Source organism: Neopsephotus bourkii, unplaced genomic scaffold (genome assembly GCF_033783945.1).
Source record: "Neopsephotus bourkii isolate Nb327-2 ecotype Australia unplaced genomic scaffold, CSIRO-AGI_Nbou_v1 NB_330, whole genome shotgun sequence".
Taxonomy (NCBI): domain Eukaryota; kingdom Metazoa; phylum Chordata; class Aves; order Psittaciformes; family Psittacidae; genus Neopsephotus; species Neopsephotus bourkii.
The window spans coordinates 1817911-1832977 of record NW_026900838.1 but is presented as its reverse complement, the minus strand read 5'-3'; the positions used below and the strand labels follow the sequence as shown (position 1 = coordinate 1832977).

General features: G+C 40.0%; 1 protein-coding gene across 5 annotated transcripts in view; it reads left to right on the top strand.

Annotated features, from left to right (window-relative positions):
- The window catches only part of PRIM2 (DNA primase subunit 2), a 105531-nt gene that overhangs the window by 45456 nt on the left and 45008 nt on the right, over positions 1 to 15067 (top strand). Inside the window, exon 7 of one of the 5 annotated variants that reach the window (XM_061347855.1) lies at positions 7967 to 8156. The exons of the other annotated variants lie outside the window; for them this stretch is intronic. Within the exon in view, the coding sequence (XP_061203839.1) occupies positions 7967 to 8005 (39 nt within the window). The 3' untranslated portion in view covers positions 8006 to 8156. Of the gene's footprint in view, positions 1 to 7966; positions 8157 to 15067 lie in introns of those variants that run through there. 5 annotated transcript variants of the gene reach the window in all.

The following is a 15067-nucleotide window of genomic DNA, read 5'->3' as shown; positions in this document are numbered from 1 at the left end:
AATGCTAACCATAAGATGTTGGTGATACCTCAGTGATAAACGTTGTATTTGTCTTGCAGTTAGCTACTTGTGTATAAACCTTGTTCATGAAGTTTGAGTCAGAATAGCGGTGTGCTGTATATACTTGTGTACTGCATTGAATTGAAAATACAGTTTAATCAACTCTGCTTATGATCAGTTACGCAGCTTTAAATTAGAAGGCCCCACATGAGGCTGCTCTTTAGAAGCAGGCATCAGTTTCTAAAAACAAGGTATCTGAAGATACTTTGAGCACCTGAAAGGCTGTTTTCGTGCCTTTTGCTGGCCCATAAAGCTGCAAGTCTTTATTGTAGAAGGGCAGTGTCAGATATGCTTGCTTAATTATTTGTTATTAGAAAGTTAAATTTATCTGCAAGATGGAGTGAAAGGTCTCTGGCATAGAGAGTGATTCTGAACCAACCCTAGAACTTGCATTTTATGAGTTAAAGCAAAGATATTCTGCGTTTTGCAAGCTAGTCCTAGTAATTCCCCCCCCCCCCCCGCGGAAAAAAAGTTAATTGCTATTTATCGATGTACCTTACGTGCATTTAAATGCTTGTAATCACTAACTAAAAGAGTACTATAAATTATATATATTTAAATGTGTATGTTCAGGCATTTTTTATTATCTGAAACTTGAATCAAAAGAACATTTTAGGAAAATAAAACTGTCAGTGTTTCACTGAATTTACTATTTAATTAAAGTTGAGGATACTCATTGCTGCTGTCATCAGACAGTTGTGGAGAAGGCAGATTCATTTAGTGTTTGAATAATGAAGTTCTGAATGTGTCATTCCTAAAACAAAATGTGCCTCACTAATGAACAAGATGAGTGGTAGAATTGTTTAAATTTCTGTTTGCTTGCCTGTTAGTCCTGAGTACTTTTCTCAAAAGGGAAGTACATACCCAGTCTTCCTTATATCAACTAAGTAATTTAAAATTCTGCGAGGCACATAAGGAACATTAAAACCACAAACTGTATATATGAAACAAATATCATAGGATTTTGATAGAGATTCCAGTTTCTTTTTTTGGGGGGTGGGGTGTTTCTTAGGTGTACTTGGTTAGCCATTAGGGATATGTAAAAAACGGTTGCATTGTTACTGAAAAATAATGTGAGAATTAGCAGATTCTTGTTTCTGAGTATTTGGTAATATGCAAAAGTTAGACATGCTATTTATATTATAAGACATGTTTATGTCTTACCTGAATCTTAAATATGACTAGGTTTTAAAATGCAGTATTTGAGTTAAACAAAGTTTTATGAAGAGTATAAATATAAATGTTGCTGTCTCTAGGGTTTACTAATTAGTTTGTATTACTTGTTTTCTATCACCTCTCTGTTTATACCCAGAAGCCCTGAGGGAGGACCTTGCATGTTCTGTTTCATGGCAGCATACCATTAATATGCCTTTTGAGCACATGTTAAAAACATGGCAATTTCTTAAATACAACACTGCACACTGATTCTGACTTACTCTCTTCATTTTCCATCCACTGTGCACTACTTGGCAGGGCTGGATAAAGAAACTGGGAATACAGGGGTGAAGTTGAGCCTTGGAGAAAGGGGGGTGGGGCATGGAAAGGTGGTGTTTTGAGCTGTCTTTTGTTTCTTACCATTGAGATCAATTTTAATTGTCAATATATTAAATCACATGTCCCCGGATTGAGTCTGTTTTGCCAGTAACAGTAATTGATAAGTGATCCATGAGGTTTTTGATCAATTTTCTGCCACCCTCCTATTGAGGGAGTATGTAAATGACTGGGTGGGAGTTCGCGCTAGCCAGGGTCCACCCACCAAACTGTTTTAGGGTTTCTATTTTATGACCCACTCTCACACTCTGCGAAGAATACAGAATCACATCAAACAAGTCATCTCCTCTTGCCAAGCTGTGACTGGTGCTGTGTGCTCTGAGCAGCATACTCCAGCTGGTCAAGGGGTTCAGGACTTGGCTGGTGGCCTGGCTTCCATGCATACTGCTTCTCCTTTGGGCTCAGCCTTATGCAATGTTGGATGATCCTGGATGTGTCACCCAGGGCTATTAGTTTTCACTTATTTATTGTTTCTGAGTTTTGGCAGATGGTATAAACTGTCAGTGGCCTCACTGGTGATGTTATCTCTTTGACCTTTGTCATATCTAAAATCCACTTGTTATTGTTACCTGAGGTGCTGTTGTTATTTGGCTTTCTGGCCCAAGTGTGTTGTAAGAATGTAAAGATGTTACAAGTTCATCCATGCTTCCTTGTTTTTGTCCTGCGCATAGTGTATACTGTATGCGCTTATAGTGTATACTGGAATCATCTGAAAAGTTAGTGTTGGACAAATGTAGTCAAAGTCTTATTTTCCAGGTGATACTTTCAAACAGACTTGGACAATATACAGTTGTTTTCATCTCTCACTTATTAAAGTCATTTGGCCCATAAAGTTTGAAGTAAATAATCATAAAAAAGAAGTTAGCATTTTGTTGCATGTGCCCTTGTGTTTTGACTTACTGAGTTGAAATTAAAAAGCAGAGATAATATTTTAGACAAATAATTCCACATTAAAACTTGCTTTCTAAAACAGTGTTGTATATGGGCTATGGGATGATTGTGATTTTGCTGGAGCTGTTTTCCATTGTCTCCTAATCTCTTCCATTGTCTCTTGTATATACTGGAAAACAATTTTATTTTCTCAGCCTCAGTAGCCTGATTTTCCTTGTCCCAGATAATTTCTCTTCTGCTTGAATAGTCTGTATAGACTTAGTCTTGATGAGGTCACACGTTAGTGTGGAAAGAAGCTAGTGTTCTTACATAAAATGGAGAGTGGCATTACACGTGATTTTCAGTAACCATTAGAGAAAATGTTGTAAAAAGTGAAATTAAAGTGTCAGAACTGTGACAATTTGGAGTTTGGATTTTATAGTCATAGAGATGATGGAATATGTTGAGTGCTGCCGGAGGTATGCTTAGTAGGATTTCTCATCATCATGTTTCAGAAACTGAGAAAGTATTCAATGGGTATCAGTAAGTTGACTGTCAGTGACAAGTGATTATTTATGATTATTTGCTATTGTTTTGTTGCTGAACTACCCAGAACACGAGTGATCTATATTTGGGTCTAGTCACTTCTAACTTTTAACTGTGAATACACCTGATTTTTTTTTTAATTTATTTTGTTTTTACTATATTTAACAGTGGCTTTGCTGAACTATGTAGAAAGTAGCTTTTTATGTACTTTCTGTAGTCTGCCTCTGCATGGGTTATTTTCTATCATGAGAGTATGCTACAAGTAGTTGTGAGCAGCTTAGGCCCTTCAGGGCTCTAAGTTACTCAGCTGCCATGGCAAAACAGATTTGATGCTAGCAGCAGGAGTTCCTTGGCTAATATAAGTACTTGAGCTAGTAATTAGAGCCTCTGATCCTCTGCCAATAGTAATTACATCCTCTATTCCTCTGCCTCAAGGGTGGTGAACAGCTGTAATTTAGGCAGAACCAAACTTCTGCTGTCTATTGCCATCAGATGCTTGGCCAATACCCATTGGATATTTTCATGGCTCCCAGTGGATCATGGGCTGTAGTTTGAAGAATGCTAGAGTAATACAATGAATATTTACTCACAGGTTTTGCCTAACAATATGTTTCTTGTTCTTGCTTTGGAAAATGGGTACTGTATCTATTCAAACACTAAGGTTTGGGAAATATGTTCTTAAAAGCTTGTTTTTAATGCTCACTTTGAGGGCATCGCTATAAACTAACTTGTCCCCTGAAATGCAGTGGTAATTCCTGGTTTGGCACTTCTTTGGTTTGGGTATTCTTTTTCATGTTAAGCTGGCTTCAAACAGCCACTTACATCTTTCAGTCTTGTACACTTTTTGTTGCTGGACTCCATAGTCTTTTTCCACCCTCGTGCTGCTGTCATAATGTGCATTTATTTGTTCAGTGTCTTAATTATTTTCACTAGTCATTTCACAGTATGTCAGATTACATTAGTTAATGCAGCTTTCAGACTTTCTTCTGAATGACCAGTAGTCATAAAAAAATACAGGCTGGTGGGAATCATAGTCCTAATAGTGTCCTCTGTTGTTTTGCTGGTGTCCTGTTCTGTTCTTGAAATCTGTCCTTGAAAAGTAGTAGATGCACCTCAGTTACTAGTTAATTGTTCTCTATTTGTCTCCTAATCTTTTCAATTACATCGTTATCTGAGCAGGGGGGCTCGTTTCCTGTGATTATTTTGTTGTTTGGATAATTTAGAATTTAACAAACTGAAAACTCTGAAAATTCCCCTGTAATTGACATGCAGTACGTTTTCCTTGTACAGCCTCTGCTGTTGTGCATGGTTTGTGTTTTTTGTTTGTGTTTTGCTTTCTGAGAGATAATAGTGTCTCTCACCTAATATTTTCCCATAAAACTTGTTAGGACTGAGTGTCTTTCAGATTCTTTTCACTATCAAACATGGTGAGATTGGGTAAACCAGGTAAAAGTTATTAGTTCTAACACTTAAAGAGGAGTGTAGATAGCAGGATCACTCTAGCTTCATTTTCTCTGTGGAAAATGTGCAAAATAGTTGTCATGATATCTACTTACCTCTTGATTTTCTAGATCTTTGTTGGTTAAACATGAGTTTATATTTGTCAGTGAAGCTATATTAGTTACTGTGCAGAGGGGGCATAGAGATGGAAAGATTCAGTATCTTGATGTTATTAGAAGTAATGCTTTTTGTAGTATTAATCCTTAGGAAAGGATTGAATTGACTTTACTCTCTAGCTAGGAATGGGTTTGCTAACCTAAGGGAGTTTATTCTGTGTACTTCTTTGTGCAATTCCCCTTTTTCTTGAAAAGTCACTGGCTTTCAAATCTAAGATGTTTTCTGTTAAAATATGTAAATCCAGTAGGAGGCTTATAAAGAAGAGTGTATATAGGATGAGGGTATCGTAATGCACAACTAAAATAGCTGATGTTCATCTTTGTACTTTACTAAAGCTTTGTCTGGGCAAAATTGAATATTAGCAGTGTGTCCTTATGGCAAAGACTAGACTGGGAGGAGTGTTGCTAGCATGGTAAGGAAGTGATCCCTCCCCTCTACTCAGTATTGGTGAGGCCGTACCTGTAGTACAATGCCCAGTTCTAGGCTCTCCAGTCCGAGAGATAGATCAACATACTGGAGAAGGTCTAGCAAAGGACTGCTAAAATGATGAAGAGGTTGGAGCACTTCTCCTGTGGGGAAATGTCTACAAGAAAGACATTGAGGTGCTGGAGCAGGTCCAGAAAAGGGCAACAAAGCTGGTGAAGGGTCCGGGGAATAAGTCTTACAAGGAACGGCTGAAGGAAATGAGGTAGTTTAGTCTGGAGAAGAGAAGGCTCAGGGGTACCTTATCGCTCTGTACAACCACCTGAAAGGAGCTTGTGGTGAGGTTGGGGTCAGTCTCTTCTCCCAAGTAGCAAGTGATAAGAGGTAGTGGCTTCAGGCTGCGCCAGGGGAGGTTTAGATTGGGTATTAGCAAAAATTTCTTCACAGAGGGGGTGCTCAGGCATTGGAACAGGCTGCCCAGGGAAGTGGTGGAATGGCCATCCCTATAAGTGTTCAAAAAACGTACAGATGAGGCCTTTGGTGACATGGTTTAGTGGTGGTCTTGGCAGTCCTGGGGTAACAGTTGGACTTGATGATCTTAAAGGTCTTTTCCAACTTAGCTGATTCTATGATTCTATTCTATTCTATGAAAGGCTGAGTGAGCTGGGTCTGTTCAGCCTGGAGAAGGCGCCGCTCAGAGGGATCTTATCAATGTCTATAAATAACATGAGTCCCTGTTGAACCTTATAAGGTTCTTGTTAGCCCAAGATGTGTCCTAATACTTCAAGAGCTGTAACTGAGGTTTTTTTATCAGTCTGGGCTGAGCTGTGCTCTGGTTTCTTTCTATTGTGTTCTCTGCTTTACCTCATCTGTAAGTGGCTATCTTACTAATTCTGTGAAATATATTGCTGTTGTTGTTGTTAATGTTTAGCATCAAGGGGTAAAACACATCTAACTGTTGAACATGGGAAGTAGTCTTACAATCCACATACCCCTATGCAAGCGTATCTGGTTAATGGCTATTCATCATGAAAAACTGGGACAAAAATCAGGACAAATAATAAGCTAAACACTGACTTTGAAGACTTTGAAGAATGGGAAATAATTAAGAAGATACCAAAGACCTAAACTATCAGACTATTGGTTGATGGACCACTGAAGGAGCCCCTCAAAGCCTTGAGGAAAACAAGATTATCATGTGTCTCATGGAGAAGAGCAGATCTATTATGGGACATTTGAGGGGGCTTGTGGGATTGTGTAAAAGTTGTTACGGATCATCTAGTGGAAGAGCCAAAGGCAGGAAAAGGGAGCGCAAGAAATGTACTGAAAAATCGATTGTGTCCAGTGCCCTATCATTGCAGTAATAACTTAATAAGGAAATCTATCTTACTAAATGCTATTCAGTTATTTTGCCAATTGAGAATTCTTTCTGTTCTCTGTGTTTGGTGCTAGTGAACTTCAATAGCTGCTGGGTAGCTTCAGAGGACTGAGAGGCAGAGCCCATATGTCTTGGTGAAGGATGCTGGAGAGAGCAGAGGGTTTGGGAGTCAGTGGTTGGAGGGGCTGATGTCCATGCCAGCTTCCAAAGGGAGAGTCAGGGCTTTTGAGAGACAGCCTCTTGGACAAGACCACAGTTTGTGGCCGGTTATGAGAGGCTCACATGCATGAGGTAAGTCAGCATGTATGAACAGATTAAACAATTTCTGTAGTTGGTTTGTGCATATGTTGTTTTCGTGTGGTGACTGTTCTTCTGTTTGCGGTGGTGTTCTGGTGACCAGCAGTGTTTGCAGTAGAGTGTTTGTGCATGAGTCAGCCTTGCTCCTGGCTGGGGCAAGGGTCAGGAGCTGGAAGCAGCATGGCTGTGATGGGCCGAGAAGGAAAACATCCCTGGGCCTTGAAGCCCACCAACTTCAGCTTCACTGTAGCAGCTTGTTGTGTGCACTTCTGATCTACTTAAAAGCACCAAACCACAGGACTTAATGGGGGTCAAATGGAGGTCCTGCTTCCATAGTTAAGTTCTAAGGCAACAATACTGTGTTTTATAATGAAGTAGGTTTTTTTTTGAAGGCTTGGATTTTTGTTTCATGAACTTGAGTCCTGGGGGAAGTGTTATAATCTCAGAGTATACTTTATTCAGAAGTAAAATATTTGTAATAATTGCAAATGTAAATAATCAACATTTAAAAAAAGGAAATAAAATAATGCATCTTGTTGGAGTTGCTAGTAGTTTTCATTAATGCACATGCCCTTTTCTGTTTTGAAAAGAAAGTATTTAGACATTTGGGAAAGGTCATTGCTGTTGCTGGCAATTGAGAGTTGAGATTAAGTAAAATACTTGAAAATGATGATAAGTAGGCTCATATTAATGCTGGTATTTAGCAGCACGAAATTTGAGAATCTTAACATGTTTTTAGCTCTATTCAGTAAAGATAAGAATGTAATCACTGGTACTTGAACATGCGGGAAGCTGGGGCTTAAAACTCTTCAAAGGTTGGTAAGATTTCATTTTGCTTTTTAAAAAAAAACCCACCAAACCACCCAAAAATCAATGTTGTGAAATATGTAAAACTGAGCCAAAGTATTGCAAATACCTTTTTACTTTTAGTAGATATTTTCCCAGTCTTAGCAACAAAACAAATATTTCCAAGCACTACAACATGTTGAGAGAATAAACTAGAGATGATCTGTTGTAAATTGGATACTGGGGATATACCTATAGATCCATATGAAGTCAGATGTACATGACCCATGTGGCAGAAATTTACATGAAATGCACCATCGTCATATGCCAGCTCACTGGCAAAAGTGAGCTGAAGGGATGCAGTGGTACCTATAGTGGATGAAGTGAGTTGTCAGCTCTGGGAGTTTGAAGACAGCCTCACCCCTACCATCATTTCAGCTGTGGAAAAACTCCTATCCAAAGAGTTTGAGCAATTGAGAGACGATCTATCCAGCCCCCTACTTGCTAAGACCTGCGTCTCAGCTATTAACAGAAGGTGCTCAAGAGGGAAGATACAGGAGGTACATGCCACAGGCCACTCTATGATTTTACTTTCAGGATCATGTAGAAGACATGAGAAAGTGGAATGGAAAATCTGTCTCAGTTCTGAAGGGACAGGTTCATGAATTGAAAAGGAAAACAGCAGTCACAATGATGATCCTCCCAAGAAAGTTGCTGCTCCAGGTGAGCAGCTTCCCACGTGGAATGGACGAGCTGACTTTATTCCGACTCCTATGAAAATGAATTCTAATCCCTTTGTAGAGCAAGTGGAGAATCTTGTAGTGGCTATTAGAGAGGCCCTGTCTCCAGCCAGGTGGAGGAGAGGGACAATCAGGTTTACTGGACTGTGTGGATCGGATGGCCTGTCACATCAGTCCCACAGGAGTATAAGGCTCTAGTAGATGCTGGTGCACAGTGTACCATGGTGCCATCAAGCTGTCAAGGGGTAGAATCTATTTTGATTTCTGGATTGACAGAAGGATCCCAAGAACTGACTCTACTGGAGGCTGAAATCAGCCTAACTGGGAAGGAGTGGCAAAAGCACCCTTTTTGGACTGGTCCAGAGGCTTCATGCATCCTTGGCATAGACTGTCTCATGAGAGGGTATTTCAAAGACCCAAGAAGATACTGATGGGCATTTGGTATTGCTGCCTTGGAGAGACAGAAGAAATTAAGCAACTGTCCACCTTGCCTGGTCTCTCAGAGGATCCTTCTGCTTTGGAGTTGCTGAAGGTCGAAGAACAAGAAGTGCCAGTTGCGGCCACAACAGTGCACTGATGGCAACATGTCAGCAACTGAAACTCCCTGATTCCCATCCATGAGCTGATCCGTAGACTGGAGAGCCAAGGAGTGATCAGCAGGACCTGCTCACCCTTTTAATAGCCACATATGGCCAGTGCGAAAGTCTGACGGAGAATGGAGACTAACAGTAGACTATCATGGCCTGAATGAAGTCACACCGTCACTGAGTTCTGCCGTACATGCTAGAACTAGCATGTGCTAGAACTAGCCATGCATGCTATAACTTCAGTATGGACTGCAGTCAAAGGCAGCCAAGTGGTATGTCACAATTGATACTGCCAATGCATTTTTCTCAATTCCTTTGGCAGCAGAGTGCAGGCCACAGTTTGCTTTTACTTGGAGTGGCGTACAGTACACTTGGAACTGACTGCCCCAGGGGTGGAAACATAGCCCGGCCATCTGCCATGGACTGATCCAGTCTGCACTGGAACAGGAGCAAGCTCCAGAACACCTGCAATACATTGACGACATTATTGTGTGGGGTGATAGAGCGGAAGGAGTTTTTGAGAAAGGGAGGAAAATAATCCAAATCCTGCTGAAAGCCGGTTTTGTCATAAAAGAGAGTAAGGTCAAGGGACCTGCATAGGAGATTCAATTTTGGGGAATAAAATGGCAAGATGGATGTCACCAGATCCCCACAGATGTGATCAACAAGGTAACAGCAATGTCTCCACCAACTAATACGAAAGAAACACAATTTTCTCGAGTGTTGTGGGGTTAAACCACAACGCCACTGAACTTCAGATGCCACTGTCTGAGGTTTGAAAGTAAGAGGTTGGCATCACACAGACTGTTGTGATAATATTTGTTGCTAATGAGGATCAAGTATAGCATTCTCAAGGATTACTTAAATTTATTTGAAGTTGGATAGTAACTTTCTCAAGGAAAAGGAGTGAGTACATGAAGATTTGAGAAGCTCATTAAACAGAGAAAATGCGTTGCAGTAGGATTCTTTTTCCTTAGATGTTAATGGCTTCACCCTAGTATTTAAAGACTGAATAGGAACACAGCCTTTGGCAGTGTTTATTTTGGTAAATAATTATGGTCCTTAAAAAGAAGTATTATTGAGATTTTTGTGAATTATTTTCTCTGAAAGCAATCTAAGGGTAAAATGATTTCGTTTCTAGAATATCACTTAATTTCGTTCTTATAACTCCTGAAAACGAGTTTAGCAATCCTGTTAGAATTGTTCAAATGCTAATCACTAGTAACTTTGAAAATTGTGGACTTTTGAGGAAGCTTAGGGAATAGAAGTTCTTGTATGGAAAATAAGAATGTTAGTAGTTGTTTAGAATTACTTGGTACTAGAGGTCTGTATTACATATTGTTTTATTTGGTTTTAAACAACCATAATTCTTTTTACCATCTTTAATATTTGGACAGTTGAGAAGACTGGCAGAAGTTGTGTGATCTCCTGTGGTTTTTCACAGAATCACAGAATGACTGAGGTTGGAAGAGACTTGTGCAGATCATCTGGTCCAACCCCACAGATCAAGCAGGGTCATCTGGAGCTGGTTGCTGCAGAGTACTGTCCAGGCAGGTTTTGAATATCTATCCTTGGGAGACTAATACAGCCTCTCTGGGCAACCTGTGCCAGTGCTCAGTCACCCTCACAGAGAAAAGGTGTTTCCTGATGTTCAAATGGAATGTCCAGTGTTTCAGTTTGTGCCCATAGCCTCTGGTCCTTTCTCTGGTGATCTGTGAAGGGAGCCTATCTCTCTCCTCCCTTCAGGTATTTATATGCATTAGTAAGATCCCTGATGAGTCTTCTCCAGGCTGTACAGTGCCAGTTGCCTCAGCCTTTTTTCACAGGAGAGATGCTCCAGTCCCTTAATTGCCTTTGTGGCCCTATGCTGGTCTCTCACCACCACTTCCATCTGTCTCTTCTACTGGGTAGCCTAGAACTGGACTGAATAATTGATTCCTAATAGTAAAGTCCTGTTAAGAAAATTAAATCTCCTCTGAAGTTCTGCAATAGACCTGATTTCTATACCATGACAGACTGTAGCGCCTTCTGGATGGTATAGGGCTTTAGTAATAAGGCTTGCCAAGATTAATAACTACATAATGGCTTTTTAACTCAAGATTTTCATAATGGTCTACATTGTAAAACAATAGATGAAGCCCTGTAGTAGTAATAATGACTATGGAAAATGAGATTTTAATCAAGGTTTTTGAGTGGATATATAGACACTTGTTTCTTTTCTTTTTGACTGCGTATTTTTGTCACTGCAGAAATTTTGCTAGTGTGTTTATGGTCATTATTAAAACAATTTTGGAAGACAGCATTAATAGTAGACTGAAGAAGTTTGTCATGGAGAAAAAACCCACCAAGGTTTCTGAAAGCAGCTTTGAGGGTTCTTAATCAAGAAGTAACGAATTTCATGCTTTCTAGCTGATTGCTTCTTGTGTGGTATTGGCTGGGAACTTCTAACAAATTATGCAAAGATGTTGGTTTTCTCAATTTCCTACTCATGAATGAAGGGAAGAGGGGCAGAATGCTTCAAAATCGTAACATTAAAATGTGTGTAGTTAGTTGAATGGAAGAGCAGATTCCAGGTTACGTTGGAGTAGTGGAATCAAGTCTTAGAAGGCAGATGCAGGGACTGTGAGAATGAAGACCTTGGGCCCACTGTAGGAGACCTGGTTTGAGACCATCTTAAAAACCTGAACGTGCACAAGTCCATGGTCCTGAAGGAGCTGGTGAATGAAGTTGCTAAGCCACTGGCCATCCTATTTGAAAAATCATAGCAATCAGGTGAAGTTCCTGACAACTGGAAAAAAGGAAATATAACGACCATTTTCAAGAAGGGCAAAAAGGATGATCCGGGGAACTACAGACCAGTCAGTCTCACTTCTGTGCCTGGCAAAATCTTTGAGCAGATTCTCCTGGAAGGCATGCTAAGGCACATGAAAATCAACAAGGTGCTTGGTGACACCCAGCATGGCTTCACTAAGGGGAAATCCTGCCTGACCAATTTGGTGGCCTTCTATGATGGGGCTACAGAATTGATGGACAGGGGTAAAGCAGTTGATGTCATCTACCTGGACTTGTGCAAAGTGTTCAACACTGTCCCACACGACATCCTTGTCTCTAAATTGGAGAGAAGAGATTCAGAGCAGCCCTGCGGAGAAGGACTTGGGGTGTTGGTTGATGAGAAAATGAACATGAGCCTGCTTCAGTGTGCACTTGCAGCCCAGAAAGCCAACCGTATCCTGGGCTACATCAAAAGGAGCGTGGCCAGCAGGTCGAAGGAGGTGATCCTGCCTCTCTGCTGTTGTGAGACCTCACTTGCAGTATTGTGTGCAGTTCTGGTGTCCTCAATGTAAAAAGGACATGGAACTGTTGGAACAAGTCCAGAGGAGGGCCACAAGGATAATCAGGGGACTGGAGCACCTCCCATATGAAGATGGGCTGAGAATGTTGGGTTTGTTCATCCTGGAGAAGAGAAGGCTGCGTGGAGACATAGCAGCCTTCCAGTGTCTGAAAGGGGCCTATAGGGATGCTGGGGATGGACTCTTCATTAGGGACTATAGTGACAGGACAAGGGTAATAGGTTTAAACTTAAACAGGGGAAGTTTAGATTGGATATAAGGAGGAAATTCTTTCCTGTTAGGGTGGTGAGGCACTGGAATAGGTTGCCCAGGGAGACTGTGAATGCTCCATCCCTGTTTGTGTTCAAGGCCAGGTTGGAGAAAGCCTTGGGCGAAATGGCCTAGGGTGAGGTGTCCCTGCCCATGGCAGGGGGGTTGGAGCTAGATGATCTTAAGGTCCTTTCCAACTCTAACTGTTGTATGATTCTATGAATCAATATTTAGTCTGTGAACCTGGGAGTAAGACAGCAAAACACAGAATAATGCCTGGAAAAGAAACAAAAGACCTACATGCAGCTAAAAGACAGCAGCATTGCAAAAATTAAGAAATGTTCACATGTATCAGAAGTTGGTAGTGAAATAAAGTAAATTATTTTCCAGGCTTGCTGTGTTCCAGTGCACAATTTACGTAGTTTTAAAATTATTAGGTATCTGGAATTAGATACAAAAAAGACAGAGGACTAAATCAAAAGTTACGAAATCCACTGGTAAAGGGCAAGTTGATATGAAATGGTTGATAAAATCACTGAAGAACTTTCACAGTTATGGGGAGCAGTATTGTTTGATTTGGACTTTGCTGACAAGGTAGCTTTCTAAGTGGCTACTTCAGTCTACGTGCAATTAAAACCTGAAAGATGCTGTACCCTATTGTAAGAAAAATGAAATTAATACTCTGTTTTGGGGGAAAAGTATCTAATGAGCGTTTTGGTAACTGGCAACTTCAGCTTTATGTTAGAGTGCAAGAGATGAGTTCATTTACATACCTACACCCTAACATGCAAGTGAAGTGAGTATATGGACAAGCAGTAATGATACAAACTCCAGCAACATTTCATGTATAAATTAAACAAGGTTTAATTATGAAAAATCTTGCTTGAAGTGCTAAACATTAATCTTCAACCCAGATGTTATTTATACCTCAGTGTGAATATGAAAGCTAGAGATTTCCAAATAGAAAAAGAAGCTTTCAGAAACAAATGCATCAGGAAAACAAATTATTATTCTGCATGTATTTGATGAATGCTGAACTGAACTGAGTGGAGTTCAGTGTCTTCAAAGTTCTTTAAGTACTAGGTAAATAAAGTTCTTCGCAACTGTTAATTTGTTTTTTCTGTCATGGAAGATTTGTCCTTTAGCAGCTTGAATTAACTGACTGTCCTGGGTTCAGCTGTAACATTTTTCTCCTTTCTAGTAGCTGGATAGATCGTCTTTCAGTTGTTTGACCTCCTGGAGCAGTGGCCATAAACTAAATCACAAGAAGTTTCACCTGAACGTGAGGAAGAACTTCTTTACCGAGGGTGGCAGAGCACTGAAAAGGCTGCCCAGGGAGGCTGGGGAGTCTCCCTCTCTGGAGACATTCAAAACCTGCCTGGACACATTTCTGTATGACCTGCTCTGCTTTGACAGTGGGCATGGGCTAGATGATCTCCAGAGGTCCCTTCAAACTCCAGCAACTCTGTGATTATGTTATATTGGCCCATTGAAAAAAAATAATAAATTGATAATGCCCAAAATATTTTTGCTTATTTTGTTAGTTTTGAAATATGTCATCTCCTGTCATATAGATTGTCTGCAAACAATTCATGTGGAATAAGTGTAATATTAATTGTTTGCTTCAGTTTTTATTGAGCATATTTCAGTGTAAGTGCTGCTGAAATAACTTTTAATAGTTGAAAAAGCCTTGGCGAAAATGACTTACTAATTTTGTGCAACACTTGAGATTTGTAATGTGCTGTGAAAGGTTAAAGCCCAACTTTTTTCAAAAGAAGATTGATCAGCACTAAAATGTCAACTGTCTAGGTACAGCAGCACACGGGCATGCAAACACCGTGCTCTTATTACAGGTTCCCCAGCCACATAGCATTTGCATTGTGACATTTTGTTACAACATTAGCAAGATAGCTGATGTTTCAAAATTAATCAGGTTTTGTTGGTATGAGACAGCCGGAAACTTAGTTGGGTGTTGGAAGTTTCTGTGAAATATAATTAAACTGAATTCCTGGGTTCTGATAATAGCTACATCTCATGACTTCGTAGTGGTGGCTGCAAAAGGCCTTATTAGGTTATAATTCTGAGGTATCTTTAAAAAGAAAAAAAAGGCAAAAGGAAGCAATATTAAGACTTTTTCAGAAGTACAAAACTTTCTAGACATTGTGTTTTAAATTTAATTTGAGGCAAGTATTTTGGTGCCTGTGTTTTACCTGGGATATTTATGTTTGAAATAGGATGTCAGTGTGTGGTAGAGGCTCCCTTTTAAAATAAAAGCATGATCTTGATTATGTGCACTGAGAGACACTTTAGTTGGGCTCAGTATAAGTGGAACTGAGACTTAGAGGCCTGTTCTTCAATGTAATGCTGGGTATATGCAGGGTTCATGTTGATCCTAAGTACTATCAATATGTAAAGAGTACTTTGATGTGCATAGTGTATCAGTAACAATACAGAGAATGTTATGACACAGTCCTTAAGTAAGTAGAACTAAGATGTTTCTACGGCATTATTTTTAGCATGTTTTGTATCTTAAAATTGGGGTGAGGGGAAAAAAGCAGATGCTTTTGTAGCATCTCCTGGAGGTTGTTCTTGCTTTTGATCAAGCAGAGACTT